We start from the raw sequence: 27,635 nt of genomic DNA, 5'->3' as shown, positions 1-27,635 counted from the left end.
TTTGTTGTTAACCCCCCCAAAAAAGACATGTTAGTCATGGTTGATTATAGAAAATCGGTTTTCTAATTCAGTTTTTTATTAAATGTAAAAAATTCAAATAAAGAATCAGGAAGAGTAGGCAGTTTCAAACTTTCCATATACGTTACAAATCGTTGCCATGTCCTATATAATTTATAAGTGGAGCCACCCAAAGTACACTTTATTTTCTCCATGTATAGAAACTTCATAAGTTCTGTCACCCAATGGACATGAGTGGGAGACGCCTCCTGCTTCCACGTCATAAGTATAAATCGCCTAGCAATTAGGGAAGCAAAAGCATCAGCGTTTGTATAATGTCTGGAAAGGACAATGTCGTCCGGAACGACTCCAAAATTGCAGTAAGAGGAGAAGGGGTGCATTTTACTTAAAAAATCTTAGAAAACGTATCAAATATAGATGTCCAATAATTATGAAGATTTGGACATGTCCAGAAATTATGGATGAGGGACCCTGTTACTGACTTACATCTGTTGAATAAAGGATTTACCCCTGGATAAATCTTTGATAGCTTTTCCTTTGATAAATGAAGGCGGTGTAATACCTTGGCTTGAATTGGAGAAGGCCATGTCTGGCACAAATTGAGGAAGAGTGAACTCTTTGAAGGATGGATTGCCAATTATCATCTGTTATTTCAAATGCTAGATCATCTTCCCACTGAGATCTGATTGTCGAAAGAGAGGGAGAATGCATGGAGGAAAGTACATTATACAACACCCTAATTACTCCTCTATTCTGCACGTTTATTCGAAGAATCCTATCTAAGGTTGTTTCTGCTGGTTTATTTGGAAACTGTGGGTATTTGCTACGTGTGAAATTTCGAATTTAGAAATATCTGACAAGATGGCCGGGTGGAATACAAAATGTTTCTGTCAACTGACTAAATTAGGCAAATACCTTGTTTATATACAGATCTTCAAAACTACGTATTCCCCCATTATTCCAGATCTTAAAAGCAGAATCCATCACAGATGGAACATTTGGTTAGAATAAATCGGTGATCGTATAGACATGATATGTAATCCAAACAGTTTCCTACACTGTACCCAAATTCTAAGAGAATTATATACTAACTGATTACTGTTGTAGGTATACAAATCCAATGGAAGAGCTGATCCAAGCAAAGCCGGCAATTAAGTTTTACCGCAGTAGGCTGATTCAATAAGAATCCAAGCTGGTGTCTCTGTAGAAGGAGCACTTAGCCAATAGAGCATATTCCGTACTTTCGAAATTGGGTAGGGCTGGCAGCCCTCCTGATTGTTTTGTTCTTTGAAGGAAATCTTCACGAATCCTTTTTTTTTTAAATTCCAAATAAATGCAGAAATATATTTGTCCAGAGCAGGGGTTTTCAAAGTGTGGGAAGGTGAGCCTCCCCTCAGAGAACATAAGAACAGCTGCGCCCCCCTCCCAAATATTATTGCTATTATTAATATTATTATTATTATTGTTGTTTTTGTTGCTATAATGCAGGGGTATTATTATCCAGTGAAATGACCTTACCACCTACTGGCCTAGTTAAATCAAAGTGGTTCCTTTTTTTTGACTGGGCAGTGTAGTTTTACACACCATCTTATTTGACTTTCTCAGGACTTAAAACTGTTTTTTGGGGGCAGACCCCCACAAAGAAAACAATATATTTACACACGTAAGGTCATCATCTTAACAGTTTTTTATGCTCATCGAGTCATCCGTGAGCAGAGCATCAAGTTGGCATGCCTATAACAGCTGAATGCGGTGATTACCATCTTGTTCAGCAAAACGCCTCACAAACTTATTAAGATCTAAAGCTTTAGTGCGTTTTGATTCAATGCTGAGTGCAGCCAAACTTGACAGTCTCTTCTCTGTCATTGTAGAACGCAAATACCTCATTCCTTCCGTCTACTTGGATCAGAATGGTTCTCGTTTTGTGCCGCCACCGTCCCGTTAAAATCAAATAGCCGCCGATCACATTTCCACGCTCGCGGTGGAGTATTACTGGTTATTACTGGTTATTATTATTATCGGTAGATCTGTCCCTGCTTGACCGGTATTTCCTTTTGATCAAAGTCAATGCGGAAAACCCGCACTCACACAGGTAGGCGGAGGAAGGGAATGAGCGCTTTTACAGCCTTTTTGGTGAGGTGGGGGAACTCGGTCTCCACTGACAGCCAAAAGTATGCAAGTGACGTTTTCTGCCAGGCGCTGTCTCCTCTCTCACTTTAGGTAACTTCACTAAAAATCAATCCATGTTGCCGCTCGCATAAAGTTAGCTGAAGTTAGATTTCACTGTTTCTCCCGATGTGCCTCCCCTGAAGCTCTCTGGCGCCGCCCCTGGGAGGCGCGCCTCACACTTTGAAAACCGCTGGTACAGAGTACTAAAATACTTTTTTGGTATACAAGTTGGAATACATTGAAACAAATATAAGAATCTAGGTAAGGTGTTCATTTTCACTACATTAATGCGTCCAATTAGCGATAATGGGAGATTGCCCAATCTCTGAAAATCTTTCTTAGTACGTTCAAGAAGGGGGGTAACATTTTCCTCAAATAACTTTCTATACAGATTAGTAGCCTTGATGCCCAGATAGGTCATGTGATCAGTTTTACCTTAAATTGAAAAGTTTCAAATGAAATTCCTCTGGCTATGATATGGCGTTTAATCACGGCAGCATTTAGCTGAGTATCTGCCGGTAGCATGGGCGTAGGAAGCATCCTGAATGTGGGGGTGTGGGGGTCCCCCACCACGAAAAAAAACATAGATTTCCTGTATTCTGGTGCATTTTAACAGGTGGTTTGATACTTTTATGTGGCTATACTAGCATGAGGAAAATGATGGGTACATTTTGTAATTTCATCCAGTAGTAAAGAAAGGAAACATATTTGATTATTAATTCAGAGCCATCTTTGAATTAATAAAAAGCAGTTTAAATGCCCATTTGTTGTACATTTATATACAACAATAAATATTTGTGAGTGCATTGAGAGATATTGTTGTGGAGAGTCATTTATATATAAATCGCAAAATACATTTGTGAATCCTTCTGTGAGCATTTATTAATATTGAGACTGATCTGACTCCATACAGATGTTAAGTTCACCTAGGAATGGTATCATTGACTTAAATGTTCAAATAAATGTTGCTCTTCTGTCTATATTGGTCATATGATGCCCCTTGACTGAAATGTTTCCAGTTCAATATCCCCACTGATTTCACTTAACATTCTGGGATGAGAGTCCACATCACAATTTACTCTAAACTGTAATTTCCCTTTCACCACTCACCTCAGCAATGGACCTCTCTCCACTTCCCCTGTGTTCTGCCTCTGACTCACTCTCAAGCGCCTAGATGTCAAGAGAGGTGGTGAAGTGATACTTATTTATTGAGCAGTATACTCTTTCACCTTGAATCATAACAAGTCATACTGAATGTAAATACAACTGACTCTAAAGTAAGTCCCAGTTTGTGACATTGGACATTTTGAAGACTCAAAGTCCCAAGCAGGAGGTAGAATATTAGCTAGTCTATGTAATGTGCACAGAAAATAAATAGTTAACTGAATACTGGGGTGGAAATTGCCTATAAGCACTCAATAAAACATAAACACACACAAAAAGCTTCTGAATGATAAGAAGTATAATTAAAACATAATGCACATTACCATTTTGAGAGAGAGAGTACCTTAAAGAACTCAGAAAATAATCTCTTATCAAACTGAGGCTCCAGTAAAACACACTGACTGCATCTCTACATGGACATCATGGTGTTTACATGAGCACAGAGAGATCGGGTTATTCATGTTCCCTGTTTACATGATAAATACTAGTAACCTGGCATTTCGATGCCTTTTCTCATCTAAACTATTCAGTATTTGTATCCCTCTATCATGACATAAAGACGAAACTCCTCTCCAGAAGTGAGACGCTTTTGCCGCCGCCATCACTGTTAACTGATTAACTGCTACCAGCTGATGACTTACTTTCCTCTTCTTTGACATTTTTTTTCTTATGTCCATGTTGTCTGAGGGAGAATACATATCAAATCAAGAGATCGTCAGCTTTGATTTTTGCTGTATTAACCATGTCCTGAACATTTGGTGTGTGTGCCTTATCTCCGCTACCGGCATCGCTTCAAATAATAGATCTGAGCTGCCCAACTATGGCAACACTCCTTGAACATGCGCGCTATTTGAGAATCTGCCTTGGTACAAAATAGCAGTGAAAACATGGTACGGAGTTTCATTGATTCTGGCATTCTCTCAATAAGCAAGTGGAATGGATTTGATAGTGAAGCACTGACACAGCGCTCTACAAAGTGTGGCGAGTGGATAGACCGATTCACAGACTTTCCACATGGTAAAAGTGGGGGGGTCTAAACTAATCATTTCAAAAAGTGGGGGGGACTTGTCCCACCCTCATATAATGGCTGCGACGCCCATGGCCGGTAGAAAATTCTCCTGCATTCGCTCACCCCATCTTTTATTTTATTTTTTTTTAAAGCTACGGACCGAGAATCAGCACTTTTCTAACAGGGCTGAAATAGAAGGGAATGAGGCATGGCTAGAATGGGTGAAATGTTTGGTATGTTTTTTATATATTTGTATATATCCGAGACCTATAATATATGCCTAAAAATAGTATAATAGGAGACCTTTCATATTTTTTTCACGCATCAAGGATTTTAGGTTATTTGTGAGTGCTAACATCTTTTATGACCAACCTAAATTAAATGTGAATTTTATTTTAAATGTAATGTTTTTTGAAATTAGCACATATTTAAAGGTGACCTATCATGCAAAATGCACTTTTGTACGTCTTTTATACATGAATATGGGTCCCCTGTGTCAGAAAACACAACCCTCTCTATTTTCCTCCATACCCAAATCTCTAAAAAGGGGCTGCAACGGATCTGATACAGACTGATCCAGATTTGAACACTTCTGTGACGTCACAGAAGTGGCGCTACGGCTATTGGGCCAACTCCACCAATCAGGAGGAGACAGCCACGGACATTGCCGTTCGTAAGCGCTGGAGACGCTGTAGTACATATGCCAGGCCTGTAGATGGTGCTGTTCTCACAGAATCAGCCCATGCAAAGACAGTGTTAAATTGAGCAAAATGAGGAATAGCTAAAATACATGATCTGTTTGGTATTTTGAAAAATAAAAAGTATAAATATGCCTTATATAGGTATGGTCCTACACTATATTATTCAAATATAGCATGATAGGTCCACTTTAAATATGGTGCAATAGATATTTTCTCCTTTTGTGAAAATACAGTTTTTTTGGAGACTTGCATGTTTTCACTTTACATCTGTCATGAGGCTTATGTCTACTTTGGATTGGAGATGAACTGTGTTTCCTCTCCGCAGATCGAGGAGCTCTACGAAGCGTACTGCCTGCAGAGGAGACTCAGAGACGGAGCGAACAAGATGGTGAAGGCTTACACCACCTCTGTGAGCAGCAAGGAGGCCAAAGAGAGTTTAGCAGAAGCCAACAAAGGATACAAAGAGTACACAGAGGTAAGATGAAGAGGACGGAGGAGTGGGGAGATGGAATGAAAAAGTGGAATAAGATAGGATGAAGAACAATTGTAAATGTATTGAGGAAGAACAGGGCCATGGAGTGATGCAGGAATGAGTCCTAAAACCCTGAAAAGCATTTAACCACTTCCGGTTTTGTTGTTTGAAGTCATCCTTTTTTTTAAACATGTTTTTGGTTAGATGCCTGAAATGAGGTCTGTGGTTAACACAAACTGAAGAGATGTTGATGTTTTGTTCTAGGAAAATGAAATGTGTCACTAAAAACCAGAGGTGGGGGACTCGAGTCACATGACTTGACTCGAGTCAGACTCGAGTCGCATATTTTTGGACTTGAGACTTGCTCGACTAACATTGATAAAAGACTTGACTTGACTTGGTATTCATGACTTGAGACTTGACTTGACTCGAAAGGACTTTACTTTTTCAAATTAAATATTTGCATTTGTTTTTGTATTGTACGGAGCCCCTAAAGGGCAATGAAAAAAAAAAAAGATACTGTATCTCGTTCGCACGAGAAAGTTACCGGAGCGCCAAGTAGGAAGTGGACACAGGAGACAACAGTTTCATTGCAGACTGTAATGACTGACTGTTTATGTTGGGAAATGGCAGTGCATACATTATTTTTGATATATTTCTAACTCAGATTCTCATTCACTTCATGAAATCGCTACAGCACCAGGAGGCAGCGGAACGTGTAACTCTGCCTCTGAGAAGTGCAGCACCAGCGCTCAAAGAGCTGTGCCTTTCGCAAAGCCTTCACTGGCTTTACTTTCATTAGAACAGCTGAAGAGCGACCGCTGGCTGCTTTGTTTTAACCACACACACCTCTACACACATCGAACTGCCCGATTAATCCCCCTATTACTCGTTTTATGAAGGAGATGTCCGGTCACTAAGGCGCATGATGTGTGTGTGTTTGTGCTCTGCTGAGCTCTCTGTGTGTGTGTGCATACGCTATTCCGTTGTATTTGCTTTGATGCAATATTTCTTTGTGCACAGACACAGTAAAGAAAACAATGAGACAGTGTCATATGGGAGCACCTCAGACAGACCATGGAGAAATGCTGTGACCCGGCTGAAGGGGAGCCAGGGCAGGAGGCTTAACATGTTGATGTAAAAATATCCAGTTATCACTTTAGAGCCCTTTTAGAATTTATAGAGTTATAATTTCAGCGCCCCACTCTCCATTGCTGTTTATGTTGAAAATAAAACTAAACTTTTCATAACCACAATATTTTAACTGATTTAAATGCGGAAACTGGGGTTATTCATCAGAATTTCGTATGACTTGACTTGTGACTTGCTTGACCTGAGCAATGACTTGACTTGCTTGACTTTCACCACAGTGACTTGGGACTTGCTTGAGACTTGTAGGTTAAGGCTTGAGACTTGCTCATGAATTGCACATGTATGACTTACTCCCACCTCTGTTAAATACCCAACATGTCTGAAACTTCTATGTGTCATAAAAACGGCGGTTGCCAACAAGTGACTAATTCAGCATACTTTAGCAACGTTAGCTGCCTTTAGCTTAGCAGTGGTGACATGAAGTCAAACGCAGTTTGTTTATAGCCTAACGTTAGCTTTTTACTTCTGGAGATTGTATTCACGCTTAAACAATGATAAAATAGGTGTTATTATCCTGCTGAAAAAAATCTTATTTTCTGAACTATTTGAAATTGAATTGAAAAGACGCATTGTATTTCGTTGAGGGAGCCACTGCCATGCTAACTTCTGCGTTTAAATAAAAGAATCACTGCACCACTGCATGAGCAAGTAGTAAAGGAATACATTAAAGTATAAAAAAAGCTTAACTAATGTGGATAATTTATAAACTACAGCTCAGTAATTCATTTCTGTTTGGTAAAATAAATATTTTCTCTCCGTAGAACATGTGCATGTTGGAGAACGACTTGGAGAACCATCTGGGGGAGTTCCACATTAAGATGAAAGGTGAGAATGAAACCATCTGTGCTTTCTTCCCACCTTAATCTCATCCTCCTTGCTTTCTTCCCTCCTTTATCCATCCTCTTCTTGAACTACTGTTTACCTTGACTTACCCGTGCCTCAACAAATATCACTCAACTCTGGAGAAAGAGTTCACACTCCACAACACCCTGGTGATGAGAGGCTGGCGTAATAAAAAAAATGTTTTGACAGAACTATTTTTCATGAATTATTGTCAAGCCTTTTAATCTCCACATTTGGCATGCAGCATCTTTGGACTCACATTTTTGGGAAAAAGATTATGGTTACACCCAATCATTTCGCTGCTATAGTTGTGTTGCAGCTACTCTGTCAAATTGAAAAGTGAACAAATGCTCAGATCATCAATCTGTTATTTTGTCTTTTCTGAAACAATATTAAAATACATAAAGAGGAACCTATTGGACACTACAGCTGAAACATGTATGATTTTTTTAGCAGTTGTTCTACGATAACTGAAGAAGCATGGCTGCCATAGGGAGAACTAATTCAGCAGCTTCTAAATACTTTTTAGAAGCTTTTTTAGAACATTTAGTTCAAACTTCCTAAAGGACTTTCATCTCTTTCTGTCTGTCTTTCAGGGCTGGCTGGATTCGCTAGATTATGTGCTGGAGACCAGTATGAGGTTAGTCTGTCTGTCTGGCTGTCTAATTATAAGTCACCATGATCACATGCAATATTGCCAAAGTACTGTATGCTGAAAAAATTATATACGATACAGTGAAATACATTTTTACGGAATAAAGGACAAAGAGGAAAACAGAGTGCGTGCGTATGATTCATTTTGACAACATAAAATGTAATATAGTTTAAATATTGGGAACACACTATTTTAAAAATACATGCAAATGTTGTCGTTTTGTCAGTTTGAGGGAGTATCTCTCTCTTTGTGTTATCTACCACCTAATGTATGTACATTCATAGTGAACGTTCAATGAAAATATTAAATCAATCAATTAAAACATCCTCAAAAGTAAAAAAATGATGAGGACTGTGAGCACAAAGTATACACATGGCTCATGTGTGAAGTCAGACTGGTGTGTGTGTGTGTGTGTGTGTGTGTGTGTGTGTGTGTGTGTGTGTGTGTGTGTGTGTGTGTGTGTGTGTGTGTGTGTGTGTGTGTGTGTGTGTGTGTGTGTGTGTGTGTGTGTGTGTGTGTGTGTGTGTGTGTGTGTGTGTGTGTGTGTGTGTGTGTGTGTGTGTGTGTGTGCTCAGATCTTTATGAGGTACGGTCGTCAGCGGTGGAAGCTCCGAGGCAGGATCGAGCTGAACGGCAGACAGGTGTGGGACAGCGAGGACATGGTGTTCCTGCCGCTCGTCAGCGACTTCCTCTCTGTGAAGGTCAGTCAAGTCCAATAGTTTAATGTGGGACTTCTGGTCTGTTCCTGGTCCCGTTGTGTTATTTTTTTTACCGGTGAGTCAGTCCTATCTTTCACTTTCTGTCTTGCTTTAATTTCTCTGACGCCAACAGTGTATGATTGACATGGCTATATGTCTGTGGTCTCCTAGGTGACAGAGCTGAAGAGCTTAGCCAATCACGTGGTTGTAGGAAGTGTTTCCTGCGAGACGAAGGACCTGTTTGCTGCACTCCCCCAGACGGTTGCTGTGGATATTAATGATCTTGGGACTATTAAGCTGAGCCTGGAAGTCACCTGGAAGTGAGTTTTCCTAAACATGCTGCTGTAAACTGAATATTATAATGAGCTTAACGAGTACTCTACTTTTTGTCCAAGAGTTATTTATTCAATAAAGATAGTGATGCATAATTGAGTCATACAACTCGGACATGACATAGCAGTTTAGCCTTGTAGCCCACACATTTTTTTCAATACGTTTTGGTCAAATGTCTGACAAAAGGCGTGTGGTAACAACACCCTTAGGCTTATTTGTCTCATAAAAATAAACAAACAAGGGGCTAAATGCGACTGCTAAATGCTAAATGTCATCATGTCAAACATGAGCTGCCTTTAGCTTAGCGGTGGTTACATGAACTTATGCAACAGTGATGTAGTTAGCTCAGAGCCTTACCTTACCCTTTTACTTCGGGCAATAGCATTTAGGTTTCAACTGATGTAAAAATTAGTTAATATATGGAGATAATCCTGTTGAACAAAACATGTAAGTATCCCAAACATGTTTTTGACAGAATCTTATTTTTTACAAAAATCCAATGGAAAAATCCCATAGTTTTTTTGTCATGCCATGCTAACGTCCATGTTGGCCAACAAAAATACATTCTCGCTGCACCATTCTATTGCTTTAATATAATATGAAATGTTATGTTGTGATTCCCCTTCCTCACTTATTTTTTCCCGCTCTTTCAGTCCATTTGATAAAGATGACATGGGGTCAGTGGCCAGCACCGTCACCAAAGCTCCCACCATCAGTAAGAGACTCTCCACCATCTTCAACCAGAGCCCGCCAGACACGCCCTCTCTACGAGAACAAGCCTTCTATGTAAGCCCTTCTCTATTCTGGTGGCCTCTCTTTGAACCTTCTTCTTTCCACAGTAACATTTTAACTATGCTTATTAGATAGTGACTCTGGAGTATAAGCTTAAAGTTGCTGGTATTTTGTGTGATATTCACTGTTTTTTTATTTAGTCATTGAATGAAACACCTAAATGCAAGAGGTGCAGACAACTGAGGGATGATCATAGACTCTTCATTTAGTATGTTTCTGGCCTTTTAGCCTAGTGTTTGTAGATTTCATATAAATTCTGAATCAGAATTATTTTTATTGCCAAGTAGGTTTGCATGTATAAACACAGTGAGAGGAATTTAACTACAGGAATAATTGTTAAATAAAGAAGAGCAAAAATAGAACCATTACAACATTTTTAATTTAAATTTAAATTGCAAAGAAAAAAAGTTTACAAGAAATATACAAATAAGTAGGTAAAATAACCATACAACAATTAACCCTTAAACCTTGAATTAACAAACAAAACAAAACACAACCGAGGGTAACACAACAAAGAGGCAGCAATCTTGGATCGTCCTAGGAAACTTATTTGAAAATCCAAGCAAAAACGCCCATATCAAAAAAGGATTTAGATTCATTACATGTCTGGAATTGGCTGAAAAGGGAACAGTTGAAATCTCATGGTTTAGAATGAAAGTGTAACTGCTACTGCCCTCTGTCCTCCTGCTGTGGACCCACAGTCTCTGCCCCGCAGTCTGAGCCGGCGGCAGCACTGGCCGCTGATGGACATCTTCAGAGACACTCTTAGCCACAGCTGTCCCTGTAATGACAGCTCACCCACAGGACCAAGTGCAGTAAGTCCTGATAATTGGAACCCCCCAACCATGTAGGAGCCACTGGTGTAGTGACTAGAGACAGTGGTGTAGAACATTAGAAACCTGTAACAGTAGTCTCCATGTGTTGAATGTAGCTTCGTGGAGCCATGTGGTATGTTTGCACAATTTCCAAACAGCTGATTTCACTGAGTGTCAGCTTCCATTTGAGGGCAGGAGTTAGAGGAACTAGGAACCTGCAGCTGTAGGGTTTGGTCGAACTGAAGGTCTGCAGTCATACCTCCCAACACAACTAAACCATACATTAGGCCCCCCTGGTATGAACTCGTAATGAGGAACCTTTAAGTATTGTGAGCCTATAATTCTGTATATTTAACGAGTTCAGATTCTACTCATCTTCAGCTTCATATCAGTATGTATTGTCTCTACTGTGACATGTCTCCATGCTTTAATGTTCAAATAGTCTTTATTTTTCTCCTACTTCCTGTGCTGCAGCACCTCTTTTCACTCTCTGTCTGAAAACAGAGCCCAGTCTGCTCTGATTGGTTAGCTGGCCGGCTCTGTTTTGATTGGTCAACCGCTTAGAGATGTCCTGCCTCCAGCTTATCACGTACAATGTGTTGGAGCGCTAGCCAATAGAAGCACATGTGTTACATAGTGATGTCACCATGTTCTTGAATTAAACAAAGGAGTCCAATGGAGGCGTTTCAGGAAAACAGGCATTTTAGTCTTTGCAGACCATTTACATGCACTAAAACCTATATAACACACTACAGGAAAGGGTAAACTCCAAAAGCTATATATTTATTTATATAGTACCTATATATAGGAACTTGGAACGACCAGTAGCGACACATCTGAGTATCTTAGGTTGCAGAAGGGACATAGAACAGTAAGAGGTCTGACAAATAACTCGGGGAGAGGCCTAGTTACAGGGCTAATTGTAACTAATAAAAAAATCCTAAGATTTGCAGCTACTTGCAGCAGGTCTCCCTTGAAAAAGAGATCGATGATCTCAATGGGATTCACCTGATTAAATAAAGGTTTGAAATGAAATGAAATTGGTTCTAAAAGCAACAGGTTGCCAGTGTGAGGAAGCCAGCATCTCTGATGTCGTCATATTTAAAGTTAAAATCCTAACAGCAGAGTTTTGGACCGGCTGGAGGTGGGGATGAAATTATGGATTACATTTTAGAAAATATGACTGCAATACTGGGTTTTGGACAGAGAACCAAGACTGTTTGTTATTTTGGTGACTGAACTATCATCTTGCCAGGTAATCATTATTTCTGTCCTATCAGCATTAAGCTGCAGGAAATGTTCCACTTGCGGATGTCCTGAAGGCAGTTTAGCAGGATGACAGTGTTCTGAAAGTTATTGTGAGTTATGACACTGTAAAACCTGCAAGACTGCAAAGATTAAGAATATAGAGAAACATATTGTGGCAGTAGTTGTGAAGGATAGATAATGTTGATGATAAACTGTACTCACCTAGTTACTGCTGAGATCTGAGAAACAGTCTGAAGAAAAACCAGCTTCAACTTCTGCCATCCATTACAACAATGTAGTCTGCTAAATATTACTTTATACTCAATACTGATAACTGAAAAGGAATCCTTACATTCCCAATAGAGCAGCTTTAAAACAGGTCCATTAATTTAGCACATTGCTCTGTTTATATTCAGTACAGTGTGATTTACACTTTCTGAAACTCACACACACTTGGGAGTGTGTCCACTCAGCTTGTTTGCATATCAGTTCTCTGTTGGTTGTTCTTGTTCAGGGTACTCAGTTTTCTACAAAATGTGGTCAGTGGAGCAGAGTAGAGACAGAGTGGGAACTGAACTGAGGATAATTAATGATTTTGTATTTGCCAGATTGTTTAATCTGAAACACCCTCAAATTAAACCAACACATCAGTTGATCGCTGTTTACAGCATGTGAAGTGTGACTGATCAGCATAGTGGAAGAACCCAGAGTGATACTCAGTGAGAATGATCAGGGGGGGCAGACTGTGTGTGAGATGTGTGAAGCAGTTTGTTCTGTGATCAGTAAATCACTCGATCCAGGGTGGAAGAGAGGCTTTTTCGTCAAGTAGTCTCCAGGATTTTTAATAATGGAAAACAATTGAGGTTTCCAGGTTAATGGATTTCTCTGAAATACAAATGGTAAATGGACTGCATTTATATAGCACTTCTTAGCAACTTCTCAAAGTGCATTTAATAAAGTCAGCAATCACCTTTTACTTTCACACACAGAGGCTGCCTTACAAGGGGCCACCTGCTCAGGGAGCAAGGCAAGGCAAGTTTAGTTATATAGCACCTTTCAACATAAGGCAATTCAAAATGCTTTTCAAAAATGAAAGACATTAAGAGCCTTAAGAAATATTGCTGTGGTAACAAATTATGAAATGGCATTTAAAAACAGTCATTAAAAAGCAAAGATAATCAACTAAACATAAAAAATACAAGAATAAAATGGAATATGTGGATATATCTGCTCCTTCTCAGTATCCCATCAGCCTTCCCTCTTACACTGCTGCTCTCTTCCAGAACATGCTGCGGCGTCATGAGGACATGGAGAACGGAACAGCGTGGTCCAACTCCTCTGAGTCTTCTGATGACTCCTCCAGTCCTCGGCTGTCTGTGGGGGGGCTACGCACCTCTACGCATCATAAGGTAACACACAACGTGTACCCGTGTTTGTATCTTTACTATAATTGAATCTACTTCATCATTATCTTTCCTAAGGATTGGTTAGCTAGATCGAGAGTGGAAGGAACATTTCGAATATGTTACTAACTCCTGTTGGCTGGTCAACCTAAACTACCTCATTTAGGCGTCTATCAGAGGTGGTAGAAATACTCAGACTTTAATTAAACAGTTTATGTTACACTGAATCCTTTTTACACTTTACTATGAGCAGAGGTGGGAGAAGTACTCAGATCTTGTACTTCAGTAAAAGTCGAAGTAACAGAGTTTAGGAATACTCTGTTACAAGTACATTTCTGCTGGATATATTTAATTGTCACAGTACAGAGCACACTTTTACACTGTTTACAATGTTTACTCTGTTTGTTTTAGGTGCTCTGAGGGTTTAATAACAACTAAGTCGACTAACAGAGCATTTAATCAAGAAAGGCTTTGCATGTCAAACAGCATAACAAGGATGCAGGCCTCACACAATGCATTGTTTGTTGCTGTACACCTGAAAGATATTTTCATATGCAATTCTGTTTAATACAATCTCAGCCTTCCATCACTAACTAATAAATGTTTCCTTCCTTATTATATGCATGGGCACCAGCGTTTTAATTCACAGTTCAATCATGTCTCTCGACTTGCTGCCTGTAAGCTTTAGAACAGATAGGACCTGCAGCTCACCACTTTAGGACCTTTAGGAAAATTGGTCTTAAATATGACTTAACATTAATGCATTAACAATATTAGTTGTTTAACGCATTAATAATCAATATGGATCTAGCATAACAAATACAATTTAATCTGTTAACATCTAAATTAAAAATGTCGATTGGGTAATGTACAGAAGTGAAAGGCTCATACGCAAACTCACTTGCTTTGTTCTGCTTGCAGTATTGAGAGGGAAATAAGGGAGTGACCGGCCTGAAGGGCGGAGATTTATTAGCTAGGGTAGGGGTGTGGTCTATACTTGATTGACAGTTGAGGTGGTGATGCAGGTATGGAGGAGAGTTTTGTGATTTTGAACAACCTCCCTCAACATTACACAAGTATTAATAAATTAATATTCTGATTAATAACGCAGTGCACACACCAGCCTACGCCTTTTTCCCTTAATAAATCACAATCAACTTTGCAAGATTCCCGTTATGCCCACAGTAGCCTATATCAGAGTTCCCGTTAGAATATTTTTTGGCCGGTCACCATTTCCGTTAAAGTTTAAATCTTCCGGACTAAATGAGAAAAGTGCCGGTCAAAGGTCTTCTTTGTTATTTATTGTGCTTTAAAACAAATTGATATGATTTGATATTAAACAAACTAATTATAGTAGATTAACTACATTATTCAAAAGTGAACAGTAACTTACAATAACACGGGAATAATAAACGGAGCGCTCTCTCCCTCTCCTGACAGCCCGTCAGTATCATGCAGCTCGCGGAACAGTAATGAGTGACCCGACAGTAAAACTAAACATATCTATAACTAGTTTAGGTAGTTTGAGAGCTAATTAAAATAGCTACGTGTGATATTCTAACCTGAAATGTGTGTTTTGTCCGCTCACCGCTGCATGTGATCATGCTGCATGTCGACTCGTCAGCAGCAGCTGATCTCTCTCTCCCGTCAGATTAGACTTCACTCGCGTTTATGTCCATATCGACCAGATCTAACTAGTTCTAGCTAATGACTACCTGCTTATCAAAAGACACCTAAACAATAAGCGTCGCTATGCAACCGAGTGAGGCCACAAGGTATAGCACAGCATTATGCATTTGTTTACATGCCCACCGGAACCCCGAGGCATTACCAACAGATCAACGCACAATCAACCCATACAGGACATTTCTTTCTCCACATTAAGTGTTAGACATTAGAATTGACTATTCTTATCTGTCACATACTCTTTTGCTTGCGCCACTTATGTGGTATTGCGATAAACGGAAATTATTTTGAACGGACACTTTGACCAGAGAGATTTAGATTTGCCGGTCGTAGTCCGGTAATTACCGGCTAACGGGAACTCTGGCTTATATATAGTAAGTGAACCCCCCCCTATTAATATTTGTTTATACTGCCTACAATTGTAGGAAACGCCTTGAGTGGCTCAAAAAGAAAGTACATGTGCGGGAAATCAAAGTACTTGATGGGGATGGGATACAAGTCAATAATCTTCTCTGGTGAATGGAACAGTGGATGCCAAAATATACACAGCCTTATACAGGCAGAGTGTTGGGAGGGAGTTTTGGAAAGGGGTGACACCCTTTATGAGAAACTGTCAGGAATGATCGGGGAATCCCTCCTGTCTGTACTCATGACTGGGGCAAACTAAACATGAGACACAGGGCCACACGCCTCGAGTGACTCTGATAACGTCATTTCTCTGCCCTTTCTAGAAATTATAGTAAACCTACTGCATTCAATATGTGTTTACTCATTTATGTATCAAAACAATTGGGACTATTTACAAAAAATCGATTTATATTTATGGTGTTATTTGTTCCCATACATCTTGTGTTTCTTGCGGGGGCGACATCACATCCACACGCTGTTGTACGGCATAATTATACTAACTTAATTTCCACGAGATACATTCAACACATCAGCTGCCCGACGCGCGGGGGAAACATACTGGACCATGTTTATTCCCCTTTTCGACATGGATATAAGGCTCGCCCTCGGGAAATCAGGCCACATCTCACTGCTGCTGCCTGCTTACAGGCAGAAACTTAAACGGGACAGACCGATAACAAGGACAGTACAGCGATGGAGTGAGGAGTCAGATTCAGCTCTGCAGGATTGCTTTGCATCTAAGTATTGAAGTGTGTTTGAGGACAACAACATAAACACACACAAGGATACGGTCATCTGCTACATCGGGAAATGCATCGATGACGTGGTACCGAAGGTTTCTGTACGAACATTCCCAAATCAAAAGCCCTGGATAAACACAGAGCTGGAGATTTGGAGGAGTTCAAGAAATCTAGGTATGAACTCCGGAGAGCAATCAGCAGCGCAAAGAGAAAGTAAAAAGACATGGTGGAACCTGACTTCAAAGGCTGTAACACCCGGAACATGTGGGCGGGACTAAACTTCCAGACAAAACCCCACAGTTTAAAGGGGAACATGGGAGAAACCTCAGGGGGAGCAACAGAGGAGGGATCCCTCTCCCAGGACGGACAGACGTGCAATAGATGCCGTGTGTAAATCGAAGAGATAATACATTTTACATCATAGTGTTACAACCCGGCTCTTGGACTGCAACAAAAAGCTGGGACAAGGGTCTGAAAATATAACAATCCTTAATTTTTGTGGACACCAAAATAACAGCCACAAAGCTCACACGGGGAATGTGCGAGAGGAATGAGAGAGAGAGAGACGTATCCGGCTGGGCTCTCTTCTTATAGCCTTTTCGACCCAGGTGCAGCTCATCAGGTAAATGCCGGCCCCACAGCACCGGGTCCTGTAAACAAAGAGAGAGAGAGAGACCATGGAACGCCTAGTGGTGTGGAGGGGTCGTCACAATAGGTATGTTTGGAAATGCGTGTGTCTACAATAAGAAGATGAATCCACAAGGATGTCAACAATCCTGTGGGAGCCATCAGGGAAGATGTATGATGAAAGTCAGGCCGGACCACAGTGATAGGTTCAGGTCCGACTCGAAGTCCAGGACTCAAATCCAGAACTCAGGATAGAGGATCCAGCACACAGGACCGCAGCAACAGGATCAGCCACAACTCAGGATCCAGGCGTTGATAGACACAAAAAAGAAATTTGGGGGGAGCTGGGTTATTCGGAACATGAGAGTACACAGGTACAGACAGACAGAAGGAAGAAGTAAGGTGTCCCCCGACAGTCTAAGCCTATAGCAGCAAAACTAACGTGTCTACGTACATCCTCCCCCTTAGGATGTTGAGGGAAAGGGGTAGCAAGTAAAAAGTAAGGAACAGAGGTGGAGAGGCACAACGTGTCTACGTACATGCAGGTCATTTGTGACTTAGAGCTGTCTCTGTGCTATGATGTGTTATAAAGCCAGACTGAAAATCTTCAAATAAATCATTGTTTTTTAAGTAATCACACAATTGCTTTGCAACTGCTTTTTAAAGAATTTTTGAGAGGAACGGAAGATTAGAAATAGGTCTATAGTTGGCTAAAACCTCTGGATCGAGGTTGTGCTTTTTAAGAAGAGGTTTTATTACTGCAACTTTAAATGATTGTGGAACATAGCCTGATAATAAAGACATATTCATAATATTTAATAAAGAAGTGCTAATTAATGGAAAAACTTATTTTAACAGCTTAGTTTGAATTGGGTCTAAGATACACATTGATGGTTTAGAAACTTTAGAACGTAAGAACGAATCATTGAATTTAATTGTTCAAGGTTTATTGCTAAAAAGCATTCTAATTTACTATCTAGTGTAATATTAGAACTTATGTTTCCGGGAGCTGTTGATAATACTATATTGGTCAAAGGCAAGTGGTCATTAATTTTGTTTCTAAGAGTATCAATTGTATCGTTAAAAAAGCACATAAAATCATTACTACTGAGTGCTATGGGAATAGAAGGCTCAATAGAGCTGTGGCTCTCTGTCAGCCTGGCTACAGTGCTGAAAAGAAATCTTGCATTATTCTTATTCTCATCTATTAATGAAGAGTAGTAGGCAGCTCTCGCTTTACGGAGTGCTTTCTTATATTCATTGAGAGTAATATACCAAATTAAACGAGATTCTTCAAGTTTAGTGGAACGCCATATCATTTCAATTCGTCTCGACTCTTGCTTTATTTTGCGGGTTTCAGCATTATACCATGGAGCTAGTCTATGTTGTTTTATTTTCTTCTTTTTCAAAGGAGCAACAGAGTCTAATTTTATTTGCAGGGCATCTGTAGCACTATCAACAACATGATCAATTTGGGGTGGTGTAGATTTTGTATAAGTTTCCTCCCTTACATGCAGACATGCTATCGAGTTAAGTATTGATGGAATCTCTTCCTTACATTTGGCTATAGCACTAACAGATTGACTAATGCTTTGTAGTCTAGTAACAGTACTTCAAAAGTTACTAAGAAATGATTGGATAAAGCAGGATTATGCGGTTTGACTAATAGTTGCTCAATTTCAATAGCATAAGTCAGAACAAGGTCGAGAGTGTGATTATAGCAGTGGGTTGGTTTATTTACACTCTGACGGAAACCAATATAATCTAATATATCCAAGGCTGCATGCTCAGCCCTCTCCCCTACTCCCTGTTCACACACGACTGCGTGACCATACACAGCTCCAACACCATCGTGAAGTTTGCTGACGACACGACCGTCATCGGCCGAATCGGCAACGAGACGGCGTACAAAGAGGAGGTCGAAAACCTGACATCTTGGTGCCAAGATAACAACCTCCATCTCAACGTCAGCAAAACAAAGGAGCTGATTGTGGATTACAGGAAGAGGCAGAGAGAGGGACACGCCCCCATTGCCATCAATGTATATGATGTCACGTGTTGTAACATCATGTTGTTGTCAATGTTGTTCTGTTGTTTTTGTTACATGTGTAACTAATGTCCAGCAGGTCACCCTTGAAAAAGAGATCTTTTGATCTCAAGGGGCTTTCACCTGGTTAAATAAAGGCTACAAATGGGACTACGGTGGAGAGAGTCAGCAGCTTCAGGTTCCTCAGTGTCCACAAAAAAGCTAGACAGCAGCTCTTCTTACTCTGCAGGCTGAGGAGGTTCAACATGGACTCCAGGATACTCTGCAACTTCTACAGGTACACCATAGAGAGGATCCTGACCTTCTACAGGTGCACCATAGAGAGTATCCTGACCTTCTACAGTTACACCATAGAGAGCATCCTGACCTTCCACAGGTGCACCATAGAGAGGATCCTCCTACAGGTGCACCATAGAGAGCATCCTGACCTTCTACAGGTGCACCATAGAGAGGATCCTGGCCTTCTACAGGTGCACCATTGAGAGGATCCTGACCTTCTACAGGTGCACCATAGAGAGGATCCTGACCTTCTACAGGTGCACCATAGAGAGGATCCTGACCTTCTACAGGTGCACCATAGAGAGGATCCTGACCTTCTACAGGTGCACCATAGAGAGGATCCTGACCTTCTACAGGTGCACCATAGAGAGCATCCTGACCTTCTACAGGTGCACCATAGAGAGTATCCTGACTGGCTGCATCACGGCCTGGTACGGCAGCTGCACCGCCCTCAACCGTAAGACTCTACAGAGGGTGGTGAAAACTGCAGAGAACATCACCAGGAAGGAGCTGCCATCCATGGAGGACCTTTACTCCCAGCGGCTCAGGAAGAAATCCCTCCGGATTATAAAAGACCCCCATCACCCCAGCCACAAACTGTTCTGTTTGCTGCCGTCTGGCAGGCGTTACCGCAGCATCAGGACTAAAACCACCAGACTCAGGGACAGCTTCATCCCACAGGCCAGAAGACTGTTGAACACCTGAACAGTTGAAACAACATCCCTAATATTCATCTGGCTGCTACTTAAAACATATTTTTAAATTATTTATTTACCTATATATCCTATTTCAATAACTTGCATATAGACTCTTATTGCACTATTTCACAATTTCACTTTTTTAAAACTATTTTTCTTTTTGTATTACTATTTATTATTTACTTTCACTATATTTTTTGTGTTTATCTGTGTTTTGTGTTGCACTGTTGGAGAAGCCTGTGACACAAGATTTTCATCGGCATAACTACACTGTAGCTATGTTCGTATGACAAATAAAGAACCTTGAACCTTGAACCTTGAACAACAGCATTCAAAGAGTTCTAAAGGGCTTTACGATAAAAGAGGTGTTCATCACACTAGCTAAAGGCCCTGACACAACTACGCGATTTTGGGAGTCACATGTTGAATCGGCCAAAGAAAGTCGGCTAAAGAAATCACTCTGATTGGCTGTTGCCTCTTTTGAATGACGAATACACACTACCGCTGTCTGCTGGTAAGGACAGTTATTGCCACTCGTCGACTGAAGTCTTTGCGGTGTGATCGTAGGCGGGCGGTGTAGCTGACGCAGGCGACGTAGCGGACGCAAAATTCGGGACGCCTTCAGTACGCGTTCTTTGGTCTCAGGTTGGTGTGTAGCGGCCTTAACAACTGAAGCTACAGACTTTGTTGTTATTGTGTTAGATTAATAATAATAATAATGCATTTTATTTATATAGCGCTTTTCACAACTCAAAGACACTTTACGATATGAGGGAGGGTAGACAAACAAGGACAGGCAAACAAGTAAGTATAGTAAAATAAAAAGGCAGTCAAGAGGAAGTTGATTGAGAGGGGGGGGCTTATGGGTAGACAGAGTTGAAAAGATGTGTTTTGAGGCGGGACTGAAAGACTGTGAGGGACTCAGAGTCACGGAGATCTTGGGGGAGGGAATTCCAGAGCCTAGGAGCTGCCACTGAGAAGGCTCTGTCCCCAAAGCTGCAGAGTGTGGATGTGGGGAATGGATAGGAGTCCGGCTTCGGTGGATCTGAGGGACCGTGGGGGTTGATAAGGAGTGAGAAGGTTTGTGAGATAAGGGGGGGCCAAATGGTGGAGTGCTTTGTAGGTGAGGACCAGAATTTTTTTGGTGATGCCATGGGAGACAGGAAGCCAGTGGAGGTCTTTGAGGACTGGGGTGATGTGATGCCATGATTTGGTATGCATGAGGAGACGTGCAGCTGCATTTTGAACCCGTTGGAGTCTGTTGAGGGATGTAGTGCTGATGCCTTAAAGAAGTGAGTTGCAGTAATCAAGGCGGGAGGAAATGAAGGCATGGATTAGTCGTTCGGCTGCGGGGCGGGTGAGAGAGGGTAGGATTTTTGCAATATTGCGGAGGTGAAAAAATGAGTTTTTGACTGTTTGGCGGATATGAGGTTCGAGGGAGAGGGTGGGGTCAAAGATTACGCCAAGGTTGCGTGCCTGATTGGAGGGGGAAACAATGGTGCCATCGATGGTGAGTGTTATGTTAGTGACCTTGCTGAGGGTGGATTTGGAGCCAATTAGGAGGAGTTCTGTTTTGAGGAGTTCAGTTTGAGGAGGTTATGTTGCATCCAAGTTTTAATAGCTGTCAGACAGGAATCGATGTGGGTAAGGGGTGGGTTATGGAGGGATTTGGGGATGAGGTAGATCTGAGTGTCATCAGCATATCAGTGGAAGTCCAGGTTGAAGTGGCGGAATATCTGACCGAGGGGCAGGATGTAAATGATGAAGAGGAGGGGGCCAAGTACTGATCCTTGAGGAACGCCTTGGGTGACTGAAGCTGTGGCAGAGGAGTGGTTGGGGAGGGAGATGAAGTGGGATCGTTCAGTGAGGTAAGACTGGAGCCATCTGTGTGCAATACCTTCAATACCAATGTCCCTGAGTCGGGTGAGCAGGATGTTGTGGCTCACGGTATCGAAGGCTGCACTCAGGTCGAGAAGGATGAGAATATTGAGGGAACCAGTGTCAGCAGAGGTGAGGAGGTCATTGAGGACTTTGACGAGTGCAGTTTCTGTACTGTGGTGAGGACAAAATCCAGACTGAAGGGGTTCATAAAGCTGGTTGGTTTGGAGATGGCAGTGAATTTGTTTGGCTACAATGCGTTCAAGAGTTTTTGAGAGGAATGGTAGGTTGGAGATGGGGCGGTAATTAGTGAGGGAGGAGGGATCAAGACCAGATTTTTTGAGGATTGGAGTAACGGCAGCAGTTTTGAAGGCAGAGGGGACGGTTCCATGGGACAGCGAGGAGTTGAAAAGGTTAGCAAGACAGGGGCAGAGGACGGGGAGGCAGGACTTCAGGAGAGGAGTGGGTAGAGGGTCAAGGGAGCAGGTTGTGGGATTTGAGGAACCGATCAGATGGAGTATTTCAAGTGGGGGTAACCAGGTTGAACTGGGAGAGGCGGCGCTGGGGAGGAGTCAGGAGGCCAAGGAAGATGGGGGGAGAAATAATAATAATAATAATAATAATCCTTATATTTATTATAGCGCTTTATCAATGACTCAAAGCGCTTTACAAATACACATTACATATACAGATCATACCTACATGTAATGGTAATCTACTGTGGACAATACCCACAGGAACAAGTTCAGGTGAAGTGTCTTGCCCAAGGACACAACGGCTTTACAGACGCAGCGGCGGCGGGTTTCACCCCCTTGATCAATGCACTGCGCCACACCGCCCATCTTCACACCTCAAAGTCATCGAGGCGCTTTTACAAGTACACATTGATATTATACATGTACTGTGGACAATACCCACAGGAGCAAATTTGGGTGAAGTGTCTTGCCCAAGGACACAACGGCCTGAAGCAGTGGGGCGGGAGCGGGTTTCAAACTGGAGTTCCCCAACACCCCTTGATCTGATGATCGAACGCACAGACCACTGCGCCACTCGTCCCGTAAATGGTAGCGGTGGAGGTTGGGGGAGATGCTTGTATATCAGATGGAGCTGAGAAGGAGTGGTTAATGGTGTTAATTTTGTCTGCGAAAAACTGGAGGAATGAGCTGCAAGTAGCGGAAGTAGAAGTAGGGAGGTTATCAACACGGGGTTTGAAGAGCTTGTTAACTGTGGAAAAGAGGATCCTGGGGTTACGGGAGGGGTCAGTGAAGATATTGGAGAGGTAGGCAGATTTAGCGGCAATAAGAGCATCTCTGTATGCATTGAGATGGAGTTTGTAGTTTATGTAATGGACTGTGAGGGATGATTTATTTGAAAGACGTTCAAGTTGGCGGCCTCGCTGCTTCATTTTACGCAGTTCGGGTGTGAACCAGGGTGAGGAGGTCTTGAAAGTAAAAGTTTTATTTTTGAGGGGGGCTAAACTGTTGAGGGAGGTGAGTAGGGTGGAGTTGAGGTGGTTGAGCAGATCATCAGGTGAGCTGAGGGTTGCGTCCAGGGGGAGATTAGACGATAGCAGTTCGGAGAGATGGTTATGGTCAATGGAGTGTAGATTACGGAAGGTGATGTTTCTGGGTGGGCAGGGGTTTCGGGTGGGGGAGGCAATGGTGAATTGTATGAGTTTGTGGTCGGAGAGGGGAAATGGGCAAGGGTGGAGGTCAATCACTGGGAGGTTGGTAGAGCAGACGAGATCAAGAATGTGTCCTTTGTCATGGGTGGGGAAGGTGACATGTTGGGTGTTAGAGAAATTGTCCAGTAGGGTTGTGAATTTGGATGCCAGCTTGCAGGTGGGTGAGTCAATGTGAATGTTGAGGTCACCAAGTAGTAACAGACGTTGAGACAGGGATGAGGCAAGTGTGAGGAATTCAGTGAAATCGGAGAGGAAGGAGGGAGGAGGTTTAGGAGGCCGGTAGATGAGGATGACTGTCAGTGAGGGAGGGGCTTTGAAGGCAATGAATTCAAAGGATGATACTGAGGGGAGGGTTAGTTCTGTGATCTGGATGTTCTGATTGTGGATTACAGCAAGGCCGCCACCACGGCGGGAGGGGCGGGGTTTAGTGATGTATTTAAAGCCAGGGGGGATGTTTGGTTGAGGGAGAAGAAGTCATTGGGCTGTTGCCAGGTTTCGGTGAGCAGAAGGAAATCAAGGGATTTTTCCAAGATTAGTTCATGGAGGATGAGGGCTTTCTTGTTGAGTGATCGGATGTTAAGGAGGGCAATATTAGTTGAGTGGGAGGGGCGTGGTGTGGTCACAGGCTGAAGAGGTAAAAGGTTGTCCAGGTTGACAGTGCGGGGAGGAATGTGAGATGGGGGGGAGGAGCGGAGAGGAGGTGGAAGGAAGTGTGTTATTATTAATTTTTGGTGGTTGAGGGCGGTGGAATCCACTCCAGGTATTTGAGCCATCTCTGAGCAGAGGGCAGTGGAATCCACTCCAGGTATTTGGGCCAGCTCTGAGCAGAGGGCAGTGGGATCCACTCCAGGAATTTGGACCAGCTCTGAGCAGAGGGCAGTAGAATCCACTCCAGGTATTTGGGCCAGCTCTGAGCAGAGGGCAGTGGGATCCACTCCAGGTTTTCGGTACAGCTGGGATTGTAAGGGACCAGTGGTGGGTGTATAATATGGAGTAATCAGTGCACTCGGATGACATGACAGTTGTGGGACATGGCGGTTAGTCGACCAGATAGATGTTATGGATGATTTTCCGGACTGGGAGTAAACACATCTGCGTTTGGAACCTCTATGGATATACCTCGGTCTGCGTAGAAGCCCAAGGCAATTGATGACAGACAAGCTTAGAGGAAGCGCAGAAAAGTTATTGAGATTAAAAAATTGGGAGACAGAGTATCGTAACATCGTAGTGCCGCGGTAGGATGCTAGCGTTAGCACAGCGCTGGCTATGGTTGTAGACCAGCGGTGCTGAAAGTGGAGCTGTTGGCAGCCGTCAGACAGGATGAGAGGTCAGTTGCAGGCTGTCCTTTACAGCAGATGGGGGGACCGGAAGGAGCGGGAGGTTTAAAGAACCAGAGTCAGGGCCCACAGGGAGGGGCAGGACGAAGAATGGGGCTGGTTATTTGATGGATGGAGCAGCGTTAGCAGGTGGGCTACAATGGCAGGGTAGAAAACCAAAGCGTCCGTCAAAAATGGCAAACGGGTGTAACAAATATATCCAGATCAGAACACAAAAGCCACGGAATAGTTAGAAAATTATAGCAGTAGAAAGTGGTCAGAAACTCTTAGATTAACACAAAGAAAGACGAGATTTTCGGACAGAGAAGCGGCGAAAAGTCAGCGCCAGCGTCCTCTCACGCCGTAACAATAATAGTAATTGATTGACTGTCAGTTACTCATGGTGTCCCTGTCTCTCTCCAGACGGTGGTGGTGACACCAGATATCCAGCCAGCTGTAGGCGGGACTTCCCCCCCTCAACCAGACATCTCATTCTGCCCAAGAGACTCCTCTTCAACTCCAAACTCCACCCACAAAATCAGCCCCGTCAGTGAGGACCCCCACACGTCTGCACGACCAGCACCGAGCAGCAGGTACAACGGCACTCAGGTTCTTTACAATTAAGATTTTCAGTCAAATAGGTTTACTTATTTTGTTGTTATTATTTGATGTATTATTCTTTTTTACTTTTTATTATTTTTGAAAAACATTTGCATAGATATTTACACAATTTCAGGATTTTTTTCAGACAAGGACTTGAGACGAAGGACCATGAATCCCATGATTTATTTTTTGTGAACATTTTTCCAAGAATTGTATGTTTCTGTTTGTTAATGTAGTTTAATGGTACAGCTTGATGATGAAAGGATGATACTTTCGTTTGTCTTCTGTACTTCCTTACTTATATAGTTATATGAGATAAGTTTGTTTTACGTTTGTTGTGTTTATGTGGTTATTGTGTGTGTGTGTGTGTGTGTGTGTGTGTGTGTGTGTGTGTGTGTGTGTGTGTGTGTGTGTGTGTGTGTGTGTGTGTGTGTGTGTGTGTGTGTGTGTGTGTGTGTGTGTGTGTGTGTGTGTGTGTGTGTGTGTGTGTGTGTGTGTGTGTGTGTGTGTGTGTGTGTGTGTGTGTGTGTGTGTGTGTGTGTGTGTGTGTGTGTGTGTGTGTGTGTGTGTGTGTGTACGCCCCAGGACGATACCTATTGCTAATGCTAGTGATAATGGAGAACCTAATAGAATAAAGAATTAAGAATGATATGTGTTTTATCTGAACTAAAACAAACTGAGATATGATCTGATTTACAGGGAAGAGGAGTCCGTCGCTGTGACGACAAAAGCTGACAGTGAGGAAGAGGATTCAGGGAAGCGGTCTCCGATAGCTGCGTGTGGGGTGACCAACAGCCACCCCCCCCGCAGCTACTCCCGCTCCCTGAGCCACATCAGTGAGAGCAGCGCCGACGGCATCGTGCTGACGGACAGGGTGGTCCAGTCCGGAGGGGGGGTGTCTCCCACCTCCGGGATCTCCATCACTGACATAGAGATGGAGTTGCAGAGCAGAACCCCCCCCACAGATGAGAACACAACGGCTGACAATGCCACAGACCAACAGGACACACACTCCTCTGAACCAGTGGACTCAGAAACACGCACACAGCCAGACATACGCCCAGAGAGCGGGGACGTGACGTACGTGGCGCGGTGGGTGTCGGTGGAGGAGGAGACCCTGGGGGCAGAGTCTCCATCCGGGGGGAGCGGGGGTCCGGTGGACAGCGGGCTGGAGGATGCCCTGACAGCCGTGGTCTCCTCCCTGGATGATTACAGAGGACAGTTTCCCGAGCTGCAGCTGCTGGAGCAGGAGCTGAAGCTGCTGCAGGTCACACTCAAGGTGGGGCGGAGCTTAGAGATGCTTCCACAGGGGGGAGGGTAGCTAAAAACTTCACTTTAATTGCAAAAACAAATGCTCCTGACTCTGAAGAGACCATTATAATATTTATCATAAAAGTAAGATCAATTAAGGCTCAAAGAAACATTCAAAATGAGTAGGTTGGTTAGAAATTTTAACTATAGCCTGATTAATATAATCAACAGGTTTTCGCTTATCTCAGATATTGCGCTGATGCTTTTATTCAAACTGGCTAAAATATCTTGCCCAAGGAAAATTGTCTGGATTTATGTTCTGTAGAATTCTAATAAACAGTCTTTATTAATTTATTAATAACAGGTTTACATTTTGTAAGGCACCTATAAGCACTGACATGCTTTTATTTTTATTTTTTAATCTATTTTTTTTTTTAAATCACATTTTCTTGGAATGTAGGACTTTTTTTGAAAATATATCTATTGATTTTCCAAGAATTGTTTGTACTTGTTTGTTAATGTTGTGTTTGGCTTAATAATGATACAGCTTAATAATGAAAGGATGTTAATTTTTGTTTCTCTTGCATACCTCCTAAGTTAATTAAACTAGATCAGTTGCTCCCAACCTTTTTTCCCAAGAGGGGGGGCGCAACAGCGGTAATTAAAGTTTAAAAGGCTACAACTACTGTCACAAACTGGATGAATGTGAAGTATTTTGTTAAAGGAGGATGAAAGCGTAATTAAGGAGCACTATTGGAGTGACTTTGATGGGTATTAGACTCAGGATTAATTAATTTGAATTCCTGCTGTATGAAGAAATTAAAGGACGGCGCAAGTGGAAACAATTCACAAAGGGATTAAACTGTATAAAACACATGCTCAAAGTAAGCCGGATTTTGCCGATGTGTTTATGTGGATTCAAAAGTCATAAATAATCTACAAAATG

The 27,635-nt window shown here is 42.2% G+C and overlaps 1 protein-coding gene across 1 annotated transcript in view; it reads left to right on the top strand.

Moving 5' to 3' along the window:
- ripor1 (RHO family interacting cell polarization regulator 1) overlaps nt 1-27,635 on the top strand; it is a 96,609-nt gene that overhangs the window by 45,914 nt on the left and 23,060 nt on the right. The window contains exons 4-14 of the mRNA XM_079680474.1: nt 1,126-1,165; nt 5,387-5,536; nt 7,447-7,510; nt 8,125-8,168; nt 8,759-8,884; nt 9,053-9,201; nt 9,868-10,000; nt 10,708-10,821; nt 13,353-13,478; nt 25,259-25,428; nt 26,138-26,717. Of these exons, the coding sequence (XP_079536600.1) occupies nt 1,126-1,165; nt 5,387-5,536; nt 7,447-7,510; nt 8,125-8,168; nt 8,759-8,884; nt 9,053-9,201; nt 9,868-10,000; nt 10,708-10,821; nt 13,353-13,478; nt 25,259-25,428; nt 26,138-26,717 (1,696 nt within the window). The remainder of the gene's footprint in view (nt 1-1,125; nt 1,166-5,386; nt 5,537-7,446; nt 7,511-8,124; nt 8,169-8,758; nt 8,885-9,052; nt 9,202-9,867; nt 10,001-10,707; nt 10,822-13,352; nt 13,479-25,258; nt 25,429-26,137; nt 26,718-27,635) is intronic.

The sequence above is a fragment of the Notothenia rossii genome, assembly GCF_949606895.1.
Source record: "Notothenia rossii genome assembly, chromosome: 5".
Classification (NCBI taxonomy): Eukaryota; Metazoa; Chordata; class Actinopteri; order Perciformes; family Nototheniidae; genus Notothenia; species Notothenia rossii.
The sequence above is the reverse complement of the archived record's forward strand: the minus strand, read 5'-3'. Positions and strand labels throughout refer to the sequence as shown.